At 31.6% G+C, this 21348-nt stretch overlaps 1 protein-coding gene across 12 annotated transcripts in view; it reads left to right on the forward strand.

The window, feature by feature from the left end:
* The window catches only part of ADGRL2 (adhesion G protein-coupled receptor L2), a 196318-nt gene that overhangs the window by 165503 nt on the left and 9467 nt on the right, over positions 1-21348 (forward strand). For all 12 annotated transcript variants that reach the window (XR_004440647.1, XM_033225401.1, XM_033225396.1 and 9 more), the window contains 8 exons: positions 3902-4027; positions 4250-4455; positions 5556-5729; positions 6716-6925; positions 7859-8079; positions 9397-9463; positions 17316-17407; positions 19263-19431. Coding sequence is in view for 11 of the 12 variants with exons in the window: in XM_033225401.1 (XP_033081292.1) it covers positions 3902-4027; positions 4250-4455; positions 5556-5729; positions 6716-6925; positions 7859-8079; positions 9397-9463; positions 17316-17407; positions 19263-19431 (1265 nt within the window). In the remaining variant the exon portion in view is untranslated. The remainder of the gene's footprint in view (positions 1-3901; positions 4028-4249; positions 4456-5555; positions 5730-6715; positions 6926-7858; positions 8080-9396; positions 9464-17315; positions 17408-19262; positions 19432-21348) is intronic.

The raw sequence follows: 21348 nt of genomic DNA on the forward strand, positions 1-21348 counted from the left end.
CTTCTTTTACCGATTTACTTTGTCACCAGTAATTCCATTACTAGTTTTGCAAACACTTTATTATTGACCTAACTTTTGTTAATCTAATGAGTTTGAATTGGTTATGTTATTGTTCTAATTTACAGTTTCCTTGATTGCTTCATGTTGATTTTTTTAACAGATTTATTACCTATTTTAGTTTTCTCTCCTATGAATTTGTTATTTACAACTTTCTCCTTTTTGATTTTTTCTTTATATTTCTATGTATGCTAGACACTAATCCTGTAAAGAGTCTATAGTTTACAGATATTTATTTTGTCTGGGCTTTCTCTTTTTATCTTTTTAAAGGAATCTGTTGTTTTACATAATGAGTCAGATTTATCAGTCTGTTCTTTTAGTGTTGGTACTCTTGGTATCTTGTTTAAGAAATATTTTCCTTTTGGCTTTCTACTTAGGAAAATATTCTCTACATTAAGTTTGTAAGGATCTTATACTTCCCTTGTAAATGATAAACCTCTGCTTTTTACAGTTATGTCTCTAATCTACCTGAAATTTATTTTTAATTATGATATTATATGAGACAGGCAGCTAATTTGATTTTTCCCCATATGAATAACCAGTTCCTTGTATACATTTAGTGCGTAATCCATTTCTCTCCCTAGTGATTTTTAACGATGTCTTACATGTTAGCAGTGTCTATTATTTGCTGCTTTAGTTTTTTCAGTAATATTAATATCTGTTGAGTCTTTCAACCTTGCTCCTTGAGGAACTGCTTTGGCTGCTTTTTGGCATGTTTCTTCTATATGAATTTTTACATCAGTGGATCAAGTTCCAGACACAAAAATCTTGTTGGAATTTTGATTAAAATTGGACTGAGTTTGTAGATTGATTTTGAAGGAGGTGCCAGATTGAACTGCTGCATTCTCCCAAATAAGACCATTACGTAATTCCTCATTTTTTCTTAGGTCTTCTTATAAAGTTATATATTTTTCTTATTTTTAGTGTCTTGCACTTTTTCAAAATCAGATTTGTTCCTAGATAACTTATACTTCTTGTTTTTATTATAAATAAGATCACTTTTTAAATTACATATTCTAATTGTTTGTTGTTTGGTGTATAGAAACACAATTGATTTTGCTCATAGCAGCTTTGCTAAATTCTTAGTACTTCTGATAGTTTATCATTAGAGTCCCTCATGATTACTAGGTAGTTAATTGTGTTTACTGTAAATGTTACTTGTTTTTTCCTTTATACCTTTTATTTGCTTTTCTTGAATTACTGCATTAAGCTAGGTCCTCTAGTACAATGCTCAATAAAACCTGTGATAGAGATCATTTTGACTCTAAAAACAATGCTTCTAGAGTTTTTCAATATTGTTTGCTATATACATTTTGGATACATAAAGGTGTAGCCTTTATCTGATAAGAAAACTTCTGTCTGGACAAGGAGTTTTTCTTTAATTCGTCTTTTTTTTGTGTGATTTTTTTTTTTACATTAAGTGGATGTTGAAATTTATTTCTGTGAATACTTTTAAAATTTTTCTCTATTTGATCAATTATATGAATCCATTTTCTAATGTATTAATTTCTATATGTGTTTTTTAACTTAATTTAGTAATAAATTTAATTTGTTCAGGATATTATAAAGTGTGTATATATTTTATTAAAGATTTTTTGCATCATTTTAATGACTGAAAGTATCCTATTTTTTTGTGAAATGAGTTAGGGATACATCTTTTTCTATTTTCTGAAACAGAAAATAGAAATCTTATTTAAAATTCAGTATATATTTATCAGTTGAGTTTTTGAATGGTAATAAACTATTATGGTTTTTAATTTCTTTTAGTCAGTTTTATTTTTCTACAAAAATTTCTATTGTCTTTTAAAAATTTATTGATATAAATTTATCTATTTGTTGGTATAAAGTTCATTATTGCATTTTCTTACGGAAATAAATAGCTTGAAATATCTACTAAGAGCTGTAGTAATGATCTTACTATTAACAATTTAAAGCTTTTTCTTTACTATGAACATTATTTTTTAAATTCTAGTAAGTAAATTTCTGTTTAATGAAATTAAAGTTGGATAAGTAAATATTTGTTTAATGAAATTAACACTTTGTACATGTATATCTATATTTGGGATGATTCATGAAAACTCAGGATTTTCTTCTTTCATCTTGTGTTGTTTTAAGATATGATATGATAGCCTCTTTCAGTGTGAGGAAGAATCAGTTACTTTCATCAAACTTCTTCCCCTTTTCCTCCCTGCCCCAACATAGAGACTGATTTGAGAACAGTTTATCCATCTACTCACCTGCTTAATCTTTCCAAACATATATCAGTAAAATAAGTGTATCAACCAGTTTCTGCAGCTGATAGAATTTTAGCAGTTACGTGATGCTCATTATAAATTTGTATTTCAGGGTTTGACATGTGGTTTAATTGCTTATAAAAATTTATGAATGTTATATTATTATATTTACAACCTAAATATAGATGTATTTTACAAAACAAAGTTGCAGAAGATAAAAAAATTAGTATCCAAGAATTACTGTACAATGGTAGGAAATGATTTTTGTAAAAAGAAAAAGGGGATTGTAGGTGAATAGCTGATAGGCGATACAGACATTAGAGACATTAAAGAGGGTGACATTCAGAAAAAAAAATATGGACTGTATTTTTTGAACATCTTTGTAGAATACATAGTTTTAAAATTTAAATATCAGAAATCAATGAATTTTCCATATAATTCCTTAGATTTCATCAATAAAATATTAATATTGTAATTATTAATATAAGATAGTTAACTCCTATAAAAGCAATATACTTTTCCATTCCTTTTAAAATCTAAATAAATGTTGATATAAAATAATGACAATCTGTATTGGGATTCCCAGTAGACAGTAAGCATTTATATTGTTAGTGGTTACTATTAATTATATTTTTGAAATGAAGTTAGCATTGGCATCTTGATCAGGTAGATAATCTCAGTGTTTTGTACTGACTTGTTTTCCTTAAGTGTTTTTCAATTTCGATACTTGGTTTGAATATTTGAAATTTGGTTTAGACAGCAGTGGTTATCACACTCTTGCTGTAAAGGTCCAGATAGTATATATTTTATGCTTTGCAAGCCATGGTGGTCTCTCTTGCAGAAATTTAACTGGTATTGTAGCACTAAGGAAGCCATAGGCAATACACAAATGAATAAACATGATTGCGTTCCAATAAAACTTTATTTACAAAAACAAATGGCATGCCAGGCTTGGCCTGCAGGTTCTATCTTGCCCAATTTGAATATGTAAAGATTGAATAGTGAGAATTAATGGGAAATTTTAACATAATGGCATTTTCATGATAAATATATTCTTCTGGGCTATTTTTAGAAATTAGAAAAAAAATGTATTACTGCAAACTTGACCTGTGTAATTTTTCATATTAAAGTAGATCATAGAAATAGATGTATAGATGCCATAGAGGCATTCAAATTGTACTTCATATTAGTTTTACCACTGCCAAAAAATGGTCATTGAAAAGTTACTTAATATAAAGAGCCAAAAAATATCAATTTGAAATATTTTTGCTTAGCTTCATGATTTAAATACAAAACCTTGAAAGTTACATACTGTTAATTCATACACTGTTCATACTTACAGGCTAACAGATTGGTATTAGTTCATGACAAAAGAGATAAAAATATGAAGAAGGTATTAGAATGACAATACAAATTTTTTTTTGAGAAGTGAATGTTTAAGACTTAAGAGTAATTTGGTTTTTTGTTCATGATTTTTGTTGAAACCTAACAGTAAAATTTTGTAAGTAGACAAAAAGAGAACAGTAGTTTCCATACAGTTATCATTTGCCACCTTAGTTAAATCTAAAGAATCATCCCCACCCCCTTCCTTTATCTTTTCCCTCATCCAGTCCTGGAAGTTGCCGTACTCAGTACAGAAGGACAGATCCAAGACTTTAAATTTCCCCTAGGCATCAAAGGAGCAGGCAGCTCAATCCAGCTCTCTGCAAATACCGTCAAACAGAACAGCAGGAATGGTAAGATGGAAGTCTTTTAAAAATTGACAGTTTCTGTTGTTGTTCAAAAACCTATTAATTCTAAAATGCATTTGACTCCTTATATAACCAAAAAACGACTGACCATTTTAAAAGCAGATTTAAAACAATGCCTTAGGACTTTATCATTTCATTCCTATTTTATCTTAATTTATTATCAAGCATGTTTTTTGTACATCATGTGACTATTTTTAACCTTCCTAGGGCTTGCAAAGTTGGTGTTCATCATTTACCGGAGTCTGGGACAGTTCCTTAGTACAGAAAATGCAACCATTAAACTAGGTGCTGACTTTCTTGGTCGTAATAGCACCATTGCAGTGAATTCTCACGTCATTTCAGTTTCCATCAATAAAGAGTCCAGCCGAGTATACCTGACTGATCCTGTGCTTTTTACCCTGCCACACATTGATGTAAGTTAATGTATGCTAATGAAGTAATGGAATATTATAAAAGCAGAAAGAAAGGAAAGCAAAACTGAGGTGCTGGGGATGGGGAGAGAACTGGGGAGATGGGAGGGAGGAAAGACAAAACCTTTCCATTTGAATTTTAAATGTTGGACTGGGTCAGAAACACAAGTTTATTTAAGTCTGTGAACATAAAATTAAATGAGCTTGGTTCAGTGATTATTAGAACTTAAGTGTATTCTTAATGAAAGCTAATTCAGTAATCAACAGGAAAATGTAAATGACTCTAATTTGTTTTCAAATGAAAATTAACCCTAACCTTACTTAGCAGCAGGATAGCTGAGTATTAACTCTTAGGACTCTGCCTTTCTGTGGCACAAGTTTTTTCATTAGTTTTACTGATCATGTTTGGCACAACTGTTTACCAAGTATTGTGTTTTAAAAAAACAGTTGAGGAGATGTGATTCCTCTGCTGTACCTTAGAATGCAAGTTGATACCTAAGTAACTATACTGTATTGGAAGATTGTCTACAGAATGTTTGGCTGTTATGGTAAGTAGAGTGAGTAAATGCCCACAGATAAAAAAGTGGATCTCCAAATAGGCAAAGAAAAATAAATTTGTGTGGTTACAGTACTCATACCAGCTTCAGTTGATTGACTCTTAAGAGCTTTTAGGTACTAACAATATGATTTACATTGTTGCTAGTGTATCTCTTAGAACTAACCAAAAATGGGCCCAAAATAGAACATGGATTTTTAAAACATTTGGTCCTTACAGAATTTTCTCACAACACATTTACGGCTCTAATTTTATCAGAAAGGAAAAAAAAATGATTCTAATATACCATCAATATGTAAAATCGTAAAATAGAAATTGTAATTGTGTAAAATGGGTCTTGGTAATTTAGAGTACACGTTCGGACTATAAAGCCCCTTTTAAGTTGGTATCTGCCTCGTATAACATAGTCCACAAATTGCTGATGAAAAACTTTATAGTCTGAAACATGCAAAGTTTAATCTAAATTACCTTTTACACATATTAAACAATTGCTGTTGCCATCTTAGAGTATAAAATCCTAATTTTATCTTGTCATTTTATTTCCCAGCCTGACAATTATTTCAATGCAAACTGCTCCTTCTGGAACTACTCAGAGAGAACTATGATGGGATATTGGTCTACCCAGGGCTGCAAGCTGGTTGACACTAATAAAACTCGAACAACGTGTTCATGCAGCCACCTAACCAATTTTGCAATTCTCATGGCCCACAGGGAAATTGCAGTAAGTATTTGCACTTCTAATTAGTAGCAGAGAAAAACCTCAGAGATTCAAAACAGCTTGTATAACAGTCCCATTCTTTGGGTGCTTATCGTAACTAAAAAGCAAACAAAGTAATGTTGATTTCTAATTGTTTCTACACTGTCCATAAATTTTAAGAAGTCTTGGCACTGTTATTATTACTTCTCAAAATCATATGCTGTAACTTTATCATAGACTTGTAAGTTTTCCTCCTTGGGGCAGGTGCTTGGTAGAGGCAACAGAAGATTTAAATAATGAGCAGCAATAGGTCATACAAAAGAGACAAAAGGCTCTGGAGTTTAACATGCCCTTCCCATCTTGAATGTTTGAATCTTAATTTTACAACTTTTCCTTTAAGTTTCCTAACTACTTTGCACGTTGTGCAAAGCTGCGTCTTTTGAAAAGTCAAAATGGCTTCTGGAATATGTCTCAGTGTTCTTTCTTGTGATTAAGAGAATGACAGCCAGAAGACAGAAATATTTTAAGAAGTGTAGCATTTCAGTCTCAGATCTGTTGTGTGTGTCAACTCTCAATATGTAAGCATACAAAACCCCAAGGAGAAAATAAAAACTTAAAAATTGGCCTATGTGTTAGTTTGGAAAAATCATTAAAATGTCAATTATTTTTTAGCATGAATAAGTATTCTTTATTCTGTTATGTAAATAGTCTCCATGTGTTTATGTAGTTAATTCAGCCATACTTTGAAATCATTAGGCTCTTTTATTGTTTTCTAGGTAAAATCTTCCTCTCTCATAGATCACTTTTTTAAGTATAAAAGGCAATAATAATATTGAATGTTATTATATGATTAAAATTTATTTTTGGTATTGAGCCTTTTTTGAACACATATGAATGGTATTTTTCAAAGAGTTCGGTAGTAAAAGATGAATTGTACATGTGAAAGTTGTCTTTCTTCTAGTTGATGTAATGCAGGAATACTAATGTTCCTCATATCTTTTTATTTTCAGTATAAAGATGGAGTTCATGAATTACTTCTTACAGTCATCACCTGGGTGGGAATTGTCATTTCCCTTGTTTGCCTGGCTATCTGCATCTTCACCTTCTGCTTTTTCCGTGGCCTACAGAGCGACCGAAATACTATTCACAAGAACCTTTGTATCAACCTTTTCATTGCTGAATTTATTTTCCTAATAGGCATTGATAAGACAAAATATGCGGTAAGCACCAGTTGAGTTAATTGACCTTAGATCTCTGAAAATTATTTTATTAGGTGTGAGGTAACATATGATACTGATATTAATGTTTGACCTTGTAACTTGATACAATTGATAGGGCAATATTGAAAGACAATTTGTAGTAAATTAAAAGACTGCCCAATTATTAAGTAATATTATGAATTAATTCATTTTGTATATTAAGATACCGTCGAATTTTTCTGTGTTTTTGTTAAGACATATAATTTTAATAGAAGAATGCTAGGGATACAGAAATACAAAGATCCTATTTTAAAAATTCTTATTTTGCTTTACATAGTCATTCTGACCAATGATCCTTTCATTGTATTCAGAGCAATTTATTCATCATCATGAGTTCTTAATATCAGAAAGAGAACTTAATTAGTTAATGCTTCACCCTATATTCATCTGCACTTAGATAATTTAAGAATGCTCCAGATATGACAGGAAAATAATCCTAGGTAATTAGAGCTAGGACTTTGTCATTAGAGCAAAATTTTAAAATTCCATTATAGAAAAAAAATAGAAATAATATGTTTGCAAACAACACTTCTAAAGACTTGTGAAGCAAATAATCTACAAGTGGAATATTCAGATTTCGTAACAGATAATTCACAAATTATGAAGTTTTCTTATTTGATATTTAATCTCACTAAAAAATGTTATAGTAATATTCTACCTTGAAACCTAGTACAATTGGCATTATACTCTGTGAACATGATAATCTCCAAATTTGGCAGGGTTTTTAGCTTGTTTCCACTTACAAAAAACATGTTTTGAGGAAGCATTAGGTTACTCTGAATAATGTATTTTTGAAATAATAGCGATTTCTCTTAGTGAGTATTTTATAGTTTGGAGTGGGCTATTTTTTATTCATGAGTTTTCTTTTGTGTTTTTTGTTCTTTTCCTCTATAGATTGCATGCCCAATATTTGCAGGACTTCTACACTTTTTCTTTTTGGCAGCTTTTGCTTGGATGTGCCTAGAAGGTGTGCAGCTCTATCTAATGTTAGTTGAAGTTTTTGAAAGTGAATATTCAAGGAAAAAATATTACTATGTTGCTGGTTACTTGTTTCCTGCCACAGTGGTTGGAGTTTCAGCTGCTATTGACTATAAGAGCTATGGAACAGAAAAAGCGTAAGTAATTGCAAGCGACCTGAGTGTTTTTCAAGTGAATAATTTTTTAAAGCCTGTTAGCTGTCAGTGAGGGTCCCTGACAGATTAAAATAGCATCTGAAAGCTTTATTGGTAAGAGAATGGGCATACCGTGCACAAATTACAATCAAGTCTTTTGTAATTTTCTGGGTTCAGAGGATTTGTACTCTGGCAAGGCAGATTCTAAATTATGGACTTTCTTTTTAACACAAAAGATTGACCTGAAACAAATTGAAAAAGTAAATAACTTTTTGGCCTTAGAAAGATATTAAGTAAAAATTCTTCTGAACTTAAAGCATCTGACAGGTTTAACTACTCAGTGTTAAGCTAATGCTTCATTAGCTCTCTTTGTGCAGCCAGCCCTCTGGCTAACTCTCATTCTGAATTGTGATAGTAGCACATTCCATCCCATATGTTTTACTTTGATAATATTTTATCAGGCAGTTTGAAAGGATTAAAATAAGTCACTGTCTTTCGTTTATGAAAGTATAGATATTTACAGAAAGTGACAGAAGGTAGACATAGTCATGTTTCTAAGGATTTTATTTGCTGGAGGCATGAATTTGCCTTCCAATTCTGTTTATTTTTTTCCTTTGATAAAATTAGTTATATAAAGATTCTTTGGACTAAAGAAAGCTTTTTGACTGTACAGATGATGAAAGACAAATAAAAGAAATTCAGTGGGGATTCCGTGTTACATGAAAAATGAACCACTAAGTAAAATCTGTCTTAATAAGTTTATGCATCATTTACTCTAATACTGTGTGAGTTCTGTGCTTTGATTTCCTTTTCTAGTATTTATCCATTCCTGGTGGAGGTATTACATATCTGCTATACTGTTTTGCAACAAGCATAACATCTGAACAGTTTTTGGGGGGCCTGTTACGTTCCATAGGGTTGAGCTTTAGCTCAGACAGATCTGAAAGGCAAATTTTGAAAATTATATGTAAGACTTTAAAATGATGAGACAATTTGTAATACTGAGTTTCAAGTCTTTCTTAGAGAAATCTGAAGTCTTAAGGATTCAATGGTGGAGTGGTGTTTATTGTTTTCCCCATAGAAGCACAATTTTGTATGCTTTTATCAAATACGAAACCAGCAGGTCGAAGTAAATAAATTACTATCCTTTGTTAAGTCAAAGCCAACTCAGAATTATTAGAGGTCTTGCACATGATAAATGAATTTTCAAAGGCAAATGTAAAGATAGTTTTGCTTGTTAGGTTTTTAAAATCCTATTTTCCTTGTAATGGTGAGGTTCCATAGAAACTACTAATGCATATTCTTTTCTTTTCATAATAGTTGCTGGCTTCATGTTGATAACTACTTTATATGGAGCTTCATTGGACCTGTTACTTTCATTATTCTGGTAAGCAGATTCTGTTTTCCCTTACTTTTTAGCTTGCTGCTTTAGCAGTGCTATTCAAACAAGGATAAGTTGTTTTATTGTTTGTTTATCTATCTATACAAAGATTTACAAATATGCCTGTCTCACAGGATAATAGTATATTTTAAATATTTTTATATACTGCTAATTAATATTTCTGAAAATCTTTAAGAAGTACTTTTTCTCATTTCTAATAAGCTAAAATATCACATCACAATCTAAAAAATATACTTACATATAGGCCATGTTATAAATAAATGAATATGTCAGGGAAGTGAAAGAACATTACCTTAATTTTTATTATCTTAGTTTTCACATAGTAATTTAATACTTTTAGATGAATATCCACATCCTCAATTCTTTTTAGTGTATAAAAAGTTGTTTAATCTTGCATTAACGAATGACTATTAAATCAACTTAAAATGTATTAGAAATAAAATTACTTCTATAAGACTGAAGATACCAAATGAAAATACTAGTTTAAGAAATACTATTTTTAAATGAATTTGATACAAGCCAAGGATAATGACATTAAGCTATTTGTAAATGTCTTACATTACCCTTAGTCACATTTGAAATATAGTTGAAATAAAGGATTGTAGCTACAGTATCTAGACTTTGGTATTTAAAACTTTCACTCAGGGCTGGGCATGGTGGCTCACACCTATAATCCCAGTATTTTGGGAGGCTGAGGCGGGAGGATCACTTGAGGCTAGCCTGGGTGACATAGCAAGACCTCCTCTCTACAATAATACTTTTAAATTACTTTGGTGTAGAGGCACATGCCTGTAGCCCCAGCTACTCAGGAGTCAGAGGCAGAAGGATCTTTTGTGCCCAGGAGCACAAGACTGCAGTGAGCTATGATTGCACCACTGCACCCCAGCCTGGGCAACAGAGCGAGACCCTGTCTTTAAAAAAAAAAAAAAAATTTGCTCAGTTGTAGCAGTATGGTGATAGAAATGATGTTATTAACTCTAAAAAGGAAACATAAATACTTCCTATTTTAAGGAGTTTTTCTTTCTTTTTTTTTTTTCCAAAAACGTAATACAAATGAGCTCCTTTGGATCTTTTCATGGTTAAGCAGTGTTTCATAAAATTGAGAAAAACTGTTAGTAGTTGAAGGAAACTTAAAACCACTTCATGTGTGTATTTGTCATTAAAATTAATTATTTTGCACAAATACATAGTGAAGTGAAAATTTGAGATGAATGCCTGTATGAATTAAACCAGTAAAACATTCTCAAGTATTCCTCGGAAAGCTGATTTCTCATCAGAATTGTTAAATCCGATGATTACCCAAGTTTTTGTTCTTGGTGTTTGTATGTTAACACAGCCTAAGCCTATCTAGAGTTAAATGACTGACATGAAGAGGCATGATCCTTGAAGACATAACCTTTCATTTTCCCCTAAGACCTTCGTCAAAGACATATGTTGAAAAATGTAAAGACTGCTTTAGGGATATTTGGCCTATGAGGCTATCATGTGTTTACTTCTTTTATACTGTAGTTTTATTATTTGATATCTGTGAAGATAAGTACTGACTTTAGATCATTAAAAAACATTTCACTTAGCAAAATACTCAGCTTTTAGTAAGAAAAAAGGTTAAGGACATTTTATTATGTTGTTCATTTATAGTAGAGCACACTATTGCTTTGTAAGTCTTGTCATTATTTTCCTCTACCAAATCCTTCAGGTTGAGATGTGAAGGGCCTTTTCAAGAGCATTCTCAACTTAAAAACAAACAAAAACCCCAGTAGTTAGCAATCCCAGTACAGTTCTTGTTAGAATTCTCCTGCAATTGTTTTGCTCTCTAATTTTCGCAACAGAGAGCGATTAAGAGTGGTATAGGAATACAAAACAGCGTCTTGCAAAAGAGTATCTAACTTAAATTGAGATATGATATGATTATACAGTGTATGTGGGAAAAAAATATATATATATATATATCTCCCTCTCGTGATGATGAGGTACTTAAAACTCAATTCTGGCACAAATCTTAATATAGATTGTATTGTATACTGTCCTTTTAAGGAATATTCTCGTAACAAAAATGACCTATTGCTGTTCCTAGAAAGTATAGGTTTGCATTTTCAATTTTTCTGAATTGAAACTGTTTCACTTAGTTGTATTAAATAGGTGTACATTCTAAATAATAATCTATGAAGAAAAATAATATGCTAAGGAAAATAAAACTTCCTACTTCTGCATTTCTATAGAATGTCTTGCCTACAGGCACCAGAGTTATTATATCTATGAGAAAAGTGCTGGTAAGTAATGAGCAGTGGGAAACCATTAGTATGCCTGAAATGGTTTAATGAAAGCTTGGATCATGACACGTCAGGAGCTGTTCTTATCATTTGGACAGCTCCATCTGCATCGTTAATAATTAATTCAGTTCAGTAAGAGTTCAGCTCACACACTCATTTAGAAGTCTTCTTCAGAGAACACCTCTCTGGCTGCTAGTCCCAGGGAGAAATAGGTTTCTGCTTGGCTAACAGCAAAGATCTGGTGATACAAGTATAGCTTTAGAGCTGCATTTGCCAGGTAGCAAAAGCTCCAGGGAGGACAAAAAGGGTCAGAACATGTTCAGTTCAGCTAGGTTACTTGAGAGTGATGTTTCTGTTCTTCTGTCTTATCATATCCATGTCAGCACTGCAAGCTGTGGAATGAATTTTAAGCTGCTAAGCTCAGACGGATGTGATTCAATTGAGCAGGTTGATGACCATAAAACAAACTGTGCACTCCTATAATCTGTGGTACCTTTTTCTTTCTTTAAACTTCTTTGTATTTTTATGTGCATCGATATGGCTGATGTTTAGCTGTGCTATATCATTAAGCAGTGTTAAATTTTATCAGCAAATTATATTGGCAGATTATTATAAATAATAATTTATGAAATTATTATTTGGGGATAGGTAAAAGAATGATCTTTGTCAGTGGGAGAGAAAAAAATGTCCCAGTTTGATGACTTACTCTTTTTGACTGAATAAGGGACTTTTTTTTTCTCAATTTGCTCTCACTCAGCAGACATTTCTCTTAAGAGATAGTCATCTGTTTTTAGTCATCTGTTTACCTGTACACACACACCTGCCCACACACAACGCACACACACACACATGCCCAGAGCTAAGCTAAAATCTGGTTAATTCTTGAATGAGTTGTTTCATCTGCAGAATTAATTATTAGTGTGGACATTTAGCCTGGTGGGTTGTCATACATATGTACCACAAACCTAATAGCCTATACTTACTAGTAGTGGCTTCTTTGTGGATAATTGAGTAACTACATGTACTTACCAAGTTTAAACAAATGTTTGTATGCGCAGCTGTAACTCCACCTTTTTCCTTTCTCACTGATGCATGGAGCCTTTCAATCTATGCCAAAATACTATGTTTAAACTTCGTAGTATTTACACTGAAAAGAAAAAACAAAGAGCAAGAGGGTCAAAGAGTGGCTGCATTGGAATTCAAGCAATTGGATGGTAGAGACGTTGTTCTCTCCCTCCCTCTTTGCCTGCCTTCCATTGAGAAATAGGGGAAATACCATGTTTGACTATTGTGATTGATTTTGTAAATGTATATCAAGGGCAGAAAAATAAATTGAGCAAAAGTAAAAGTAAGAAGGAGAAAGAAATCACTTATTATAACCAGCGGGGGCTGGGTGTGGGGAAGCACAGAAGTATATGGCTGGAAAGAGCCATTTATGTCATGAGAAACATGCAAGGAACAAAGGAATTCAGATTTGCAGCCAGTAGTTTATTTGAAACCTACCTTTTTTGTCTTAAAATGACTACAGATTTTTATCAAAGATGTGTTTATTTGCCCCTCTACCTCTTATTCTCATTTTCACAGTTGTATTTTAAGAAAACGAGAAAGAAGTAAGAAAGGGGAAAAAAATTTTGGAATAGTTTTCCCTGCAAAATTTTATTTATCAGAATGTATTGTCTCCTGAAAGGCAGTGACAGTATTTATTCTGTCAAACTAAATTTAGCATTACTTTTTTTTAAACATTGGAGAAAATAAGATAACTGTAAAACCACATTTTAAAAAATGTACCTATGCTTCAGTATATATTCTATTTAATTCCAGAAGATATTTTATTGTCATATATGTTGGTGGTAGCATAAATTGTTGAGCATCTAAATGATATAAAAGTTTTTGTATTTCTCTAATAAGACTAGTAATACGTATTGGTGGATTTTTTTATTGAGTTGGGAAAAAGAAAAATCTTATTTAGCATTTTTGCCATCTTATATTATGGTTTACAATATGTCATATGCTTTATTTCATAATTAATTTCTCTTGAAATGATGGTATTTTGTCCTCTTTCACATTGCCTCATTATTTGTATGCCTTCAAGTCGTGTTTCAGAGGCTAAGTTAGTGTCGGGTTTAACTATAAATTTCTTTACATCTAGATATGAGTGCATTAGCTAAAAGTTTTATTTTCAGTTTCTTCAAGTTGGAGAATTCAGACACTTGTAATTTGAGTGCAAAAATCCCTCAGTTATGATTATTTTTCCAATGCTTTTAGTTGTTTTTAAAGAAACTCACTTTCAAGTCTTCTAAAACATTCCATTAGAAACAGCTTTTAAAAATTTCATTCTTATATTTGCACTTGGATTCATGAGCTTATGTGATATTTAGCTATGTAAAAAAGTATAAATAACATAAACAGGTTTGGAAAAAATAAACTGTTATTAAGCATGCAACTCGACTAGTGGGAGTAGAAGCGTGGGTGTTTTGGCCAGTTGCTGATTGTGGGATGGTAGTGTTTTACAAAGGAAATGGAGAATTGGTTAATTCTGGCAAATCCATCAGGCAGAAGTCATTTGATGAGCATACCTATTATGTAAATAACATAAGTAGGATTTCTTTGAGGCAGTATTTTATATGTTAATTTATTTATCTTCATCTCTGAATGATTTTTAAGTTGGATTACTTTTTATAGAAATGGAACCGTTTAAATATAGACTTAATATATCTTTGTTAGGAGACTTATAATCTTTTCACCCAGAATAAATTGGTTAATTTTATATGGGAAGTCTGTGGGCTGTAGAGTCCAGACCACAGTATATTGAATCCCAGCACTGACAATATAGTAGCTAAGAAGTCTTTGGAAAGATACATCTCAATTATTTCTAAAATGAGTATACAAGTGCTGCCTGCTGCCACAGGATATAGGATTGTAGCTGTATTTTTCCTCTGTAATTTTCTTTATTTTCTGAATTTGCATTGTGAATGTATTGTATGTGTAACTAGAAAGACACATTAAACACATGTAATGTAAAAACCTCAGTTAAGTGAGGGGAGCAAAAGAGGAGAAATGTATTGAACAGTCTGTTTTTAAAGGATTAATTGAGATAAGTTTTGTATGGCATATTCATCTTGTTTAGTATTATTAACTAGGAAAAATGACTTTATCATACTTAAGCCTTAATTGTATTTTTATATTGGTAGATTTCATTTTAGTATGTCAATTTTACTGGAAAGTTGTCCCTGATTTTTGCCATTGAAAAATATTTCTTCTGAGTTCACTTCCAAGATTTTATCATTTTCTACTCTTCTTTTTGCAATATAATACTTCATATGTTCACATTTTTCCACATTCACATTTTTTAGTTTCCTTATAAATTTTATACATTGTAGTGGATAATGAATAACTTTCTTTCCAGAATATTTAGTACTACTAATATTTTGTTCCCAAGGGGATAACTAATATGCTTAGAAAATTATGAACGCCAAATTATGGTCCTATACACTTCAGGAAATTGTTTAGGAAGAGGAAGGAAAAAAAACCCTTATGTTCAGAAGTTTGGGATAAAAGAAAGCAAATTGTTATTATCAGGCCATTCAAAAACAAAGGGTCAGAAACAAAGGGAGAATGATTTAAAGGATTTTAATTGTGAATCTGCAAAGCAGCCATCTTACCTGTTATAGTCAGTTTATTTGTTTACTTGGGTTTTGGTTTCTTTTTTATTTTTACAACGTTTATAGAGTTTTTGTTTTTAACCATTCTTGAATTTTACTGGTTAAAGCTAGTGTTGCATAAAATAAAAATAAAAAAAACTCTTGATTTTTGCCTTAAAAAAAAAATTAGAGATACACTTTACCATGATTCTTTAAAAACCTAATCAGATATTTACTACTATACTACCAGAAGGGTCTCTCCAATTTCTCAAAGGCAGAAATTGTGTCTTACTCATTCACAATACAATAAGCACATCCTTCTATGGAACAAGAATGAAATATATGATATTGTAACATATCCAAAAAATTCAAGCATTTATTTATATTGTGACCAACTAGAATGTTATGGAAAATAAAGCCAGATAATGTTTCTGCAATTGTATTTACTTTCTCTCTAGATGTATTTTAAGAAATTTAAAAAAAAAATTTTTAAACAAAGAACTGTTTTTGTCCTTAAGTAATTAACATCAAAGGACAGAATGTTACCTGCCAACACTTGTAAAATTTTGCCCAATTACCTCATTTTATCTCTTAAGAAGGAATTCTCCATCTAAGAGAAATCATAGGGCACGGTAGACAAAATAACTTGATACATACATAGCCTACATTAAAGCTTTTCTTAGCACTGCTCCTAAACTCATCATGGGGAAGGACTTGGAAATTTTTATTTATTGCCCTTTATCACTTTTCCCAATTATAAAATCAGAAGTAGTGAAAGATGAATAGTGTTACCATTTGATCATGTGATATTGTGACTCAGTAAAAATGATGATGTTACTGTAACACAGTTATGCTGATTATCTGCAACAAGGAATTAAATTCATCCTTACCTATAATAGGTGAAATGGGTCCTTTTCTGAATATACTATTTCTGGTATTAAGGCATATAAAGCTCACAAAATAACTTTTTTTTTCCTTTTAAAGAGTAATGTAAAAGTAAAATGGCAAAAAAAAAAAAAAAAAAAATCCAGGAACAATGTAATTTAGTTCTATTTTTGGAGCATAAAAATGGAACTGCCTCCTCTTCTTCCAACATTCTGCCAGGTGTCTGTAGAAACAAATGCAAATTACCAACCTTTGTCTCTTAGTCAAAACACAGCTCCTTTTCCTCTGAGCAAGCTCATGTTGACCTCTTGGAATCCACTCACTTTCCTTCTTGTCAGATTACATCTTCCTCATTTTGCTTTTGTTTGCACCTAGATTCTTTGCATAGCTGAATGTTTAGAAGGACTCAAAACAGCCTTTTGTCAGAATGTATCTACTTCCTTACACTACAGAGACATAGAAAAAAAGGACTGATGGCTTTTAACAGTTAAATGGCAAAACATACCTATATAAACTTTATCTTACTTTATATAACAAACATTTATCATATGTTATTTCATTTGGTCCCCACAATTGCCTTATGAATAGATCGGACAGATGTGATTATCCTCATTTAATCAGTCAAAATCAAGAGCTAGACTCACAACCAAGACTTATGGTTCCGAACTCAGCAATTTTGTAGATTACATGATGTACATGATGTAAATGCTCCTTCTAAGGAATTCACTTTAGTGTTTCCATCAGATGGCTTTTAGGCCCTGGAGTACATCTAGCTAAAGAAACTAATTTAGGTTTTCTAATTTATTTAATCATTACCACATAATACTGACTTAATGAGCTTGCAATTTGATGTCAAATGATCTATTAAAGAACTGATCATACATAACCAGAGTCTTTTTTATGTAGACTCAACTTGATCATTGCATACATAAAAAATTGTGTCAGTATCTGCCATATAAACATGGATTGATACATTTGCAAGAACTATTCATTTTTCAGCTGTTTGTTCATTGTGGTCTAATTCTTTGTTTGTTACAACAGCTAAATATTGTCTTCCTGGTGATCACATTATGCAAAATGGTGAAGCATTCAAACACTTTGAAACCAGATTCTAGCAGGTTGGAAAACATTAAGTAAGTATTTTGTATTTTAATATTAATACTTGGCAAACTAAGTAAAAGATACTCTCCACAGGGAACACAGGGATTTCTACCTTCTGTCAACTGTAGAAATTATTCAAAATGAAATTTTACTGCCCTCAAGTTGAATCTTAATGTTATTGTGTCACCAACACTGGTCAAAGATGAGATAATAAAATTGCTGTCTTGATCTAGAACCATAAATTGTTTCAGTGGCTTCGTGGAAATTCCGTATCATTGTAGCAATTTCATTTGAATTTAAAATGCAGTTCAAAATGATTTTCCTATTTGCATGGCTGATATGATTATATTAAGTTTGTTTTGTTAAATGACTTTTTGCTTTAAGGATTCTGAGCAGTTTCCACTCCTAATCCTGTTTTCCTAAGAGAATTTACTCTATTACTATTGTTAACTTGAAGATTATCTGTTGTTTTCATGCTAATTAAACAAATATTTACTCTATCTTAATGTTGAATAAAAGCTGCAATATTCTGTCAATGGAGAAAGTGCTATCTAATTAACAAAAAATGATAGCTGTTGTTCATTAAATCATCTTACGGAAACATTTTCAGAGTTACCTTTAAAATATGTGAGCCTTTTAATTTAGAACTTGAGAAGATATTATTCAAGTTGGTTATAATGTGATTGTAAAAAATACTATTTTTAGTGTCAAAAATGGCAGATCTATAGTAAGGGTAAAAAATTTTTTTTTATTTAGATGTTTTAGATAGGTTAGTGCCAGCTTCATTGCATGCTGCATGGTAAGAGAGAGAGCTAATCTTTAGCATCTCTCTCTTTTCTTCCTTTTCCTCTTTCTGTCTTCTCATCTACACCAGTAATTACCGTGTTTGTGATGGCTACTATAATACGGACTTACCTGGGTAAGGTAGAACCCTACATTAACAAATTTATAGCATGATTTATATTTTTTACAAATCTGTCAATATCATGAACTGCCCTTAACTTTTATAATTATTTTGAAATATCTAATTTGCTATAGTATTTTAAAACTATAATATGCCTTTATTTTTTAATTGCTTGCCTCTGCATTTTGACTTTCTTAATTTTGACTAATTTATAAAATATATAAATGCTTTCGTATTACTTTCTATTTTAATTCTGTCTAATAATTTTGTTTCTCTTTTCTGCTTATAATGCTTTCTAGCTATGAAGATAATAAGCCATTTATCAAGTAAGATCATTAGTTAGACATGGAATGCACTGACTTTAAATCCTTCTCATTCCGTCCTATTTCCTACAGTTCTTTTCTTCTTAAGCTATTCATGATGAAATCTCTCCAAAATTATTTTATTTTGAAGTTGTTCTCATGTTTTTGTCCCATTTCAGCTAGGCTTCTTCATGCTTTAGTTATAAAACCTTAGGTTCACCTAAGACTAGTTTATTAGAATCTGAAGTTTAGGTGTTAAGTGATTATCTGCCATTTAACCTTTCTGTATGTGTCACATTATTCAGTGTCATGTGAGTACACCACAGGAATAAAAATACAGAAGTAAATTAATTAAGCACTCCTTAATTTCTTTTATGAAAAAACACATAAAAGACAAAGTCATAGGGGATATATTACACCTTGTATTTTAATATAGTTTTGATACTTTGTTTATTCTGGAATAAGAAAAGGTCATACCTGCTGTTGCTGTTTTCACTGGAGGCTGCAGTACTAAATGCTATTGTTCTTTCTTAATCAGTGAAAGGTTAAAGCCAAAATGCTGTTGAATTTGAATGTGAACATAGAGAAAGTCAACTGCCACTACTGATATGTTAACATTTAAGCATGATGCGTGTTTTTTGCTCATTGAACCTGTTAAAAAAGTTCATTTTATTTTTCCAGGTCTTGGGTGCTTGGCGCTTTTGCTCTTCTGTGTCTTCTTGGCCTCACCTGGTCATTTGGGTTGCTTTTTATTAACGAGGAGACTATTGTGATGGCATATCTCTTCACCATATTTAATGCTTTCCAGGGAGTGTTCATTTTCATCTTTCACTGTGCTCTCCAAAAGAAAGTAAGTAATTGAAAACACCTAGGGGCTCAGATTACTCATTCTTTGATTTGAATATAATAGATATAATAAAGAATATTTTAAGTCAACATCTGGCGTATTGTTAAAGAGCATCATATTTTTAATTATAAGTTAATTTTAATACTTGTCTGAAAATTTAAGTTCATCTATAAAATAATACCAGTCATCTTTTGTATCTCAGTTCGGGAATGTTACAAACTAGATACTTAGGTTAAAATCTCTTCCTTGCTCGTAGGGTCTATAAAATGCTAGGTACAAAGGGTATACAAGGTAAAATAAAAGGTTAAATAAAACTCATTCTTTGTTTGCTAAAGGCATTGCAGTGGTTCACAGTGAAGTTGAGTAAAGGATAAATGATGTTAATTTTTAAAGCACCAGAAATACAAAAAATTAATGAGTAATTTTGAAGGATCTAAAAATCAATAATTACTACCTTATGTCGTACTGTTTTGTCCTGATTTTATGTTAAGTGGAGTCAGCAAAAATGATTCAAAACTTACAGATGAAAAGCTTTAATCTGTAGCAAGAATATGTAAACCTAAAGGAATTCCTTAGGTGCTATTTAAGTATAAAATTTCCATATCTTTCACTAGGTATCATCCTTTTTCTGACTGCATATCTAATGTAGTCGTTTTATTCTGTTATTACTAGTTGGTCACGAAATTGAACAGAGGAATAGAATTGTGAAAGTGAAAACTATTATGTTTTCAGTCCTGACAAGATGATAGTGTTGTTACTTCCATCAGTTTTGAATAAGCTATAATTTTGAGATAATGACAGTGGAATGTGCAATACTGGCAGATAATGTACATTCACAGCAATATAGGCATTAGGCAAAACCAACACTGGAAGGTATTATTTGGATAAAATACCATTTTGATTGCCATTGTCTTGGTTATGCAGCATTTCATAGCAGTCAGCACCCATTAAATGTGTTGAATTTTTTTGTGAGGTATGATGTGTTATTTAATAACAATGAACTTTAACTTATAAACATTGTACAGGGGTAACAGTAATTACTTTGGCTTTTATATATTTCCTACATAAGTGAGCATTTTATATGCAGGCATATTATTGTATATTCATAATTTTTGTGCTGTTGTGCCAAGCATCTTTGATATGAAGCATAGACATAGCAGAAAACGAGTGAGGTAGTCATTATTTCTTCATATATGAGGAAAAGAAGTATAACTTAGTCTCGGATGCATCCACTTGGGTGCACCAGGATGAGTTGTTAAGAATATGATATAAAATGGTTAAATTAAAACCATGGTTATAACTGCTTGAATGAGCATATTTAGGCCAAGAAAATGCTTTGAAGCCTCAACCACATTGTTATTTGTTCTAATAGGTTAATTAAATAAAGCTAAAAAAGATGAAAATGCAAGTGCACTTAGATTTAAAAGGCCGTCTACTGATTTTTAATTTTCTAATTTTGCAAGCAGTAAGTGTCAAAGTCATGGTCTTTACAGGCAGTTACTGCACATAAACTTCTGAGTTGAGGGAAAGCCTTTGAGTGTTTTTGTAACTTACTAGAAAAAAATGTTTTCTTACGCAGTTTCTTCTTGTCTGTCTTGTAATTTCACAGTCTGGCTGTAACCCACAAGAAAACATGTATATGCCAGTGTATCTGCAGTAGTCCAACAGCACCCTCTCCCTCTTTACTTAATTCTGTACCACTGCTTTAGATGGGGCCCTGTTATTTAGCAATTGTTCGGACTTCACTTTTTAAAGTTTAGTTGAAACTTTTTTTAGACCTAACAACTTTTTTTTTGCATTCATATATTCAAGCTTCAGGGGAAGAGGGGAAATTACATGGGTAACTCATTAATGTGAATGGAAATTGCATAAATAGTTCCCTTGTGTGCTAATGAAGTGAATAGACATCTTAGACTCTCT

This window comes from Trachypithecus francoisi, unplaced genomic scaffold (genome assembly GCF_009764315.1).
Source record: "Trachypithecus francoisi isolate TF-2019V2 unplaced genomic scaffold, Tfra_2.0 Lachesis_group12, whole genome shotgun sequence".
Lineage (NCBI taxonomy): Eukaryota > Metazoa > Chordata > Mammalia > Primates > Cercopithecidae > Trachypithecus > Trachypithecus francoisi.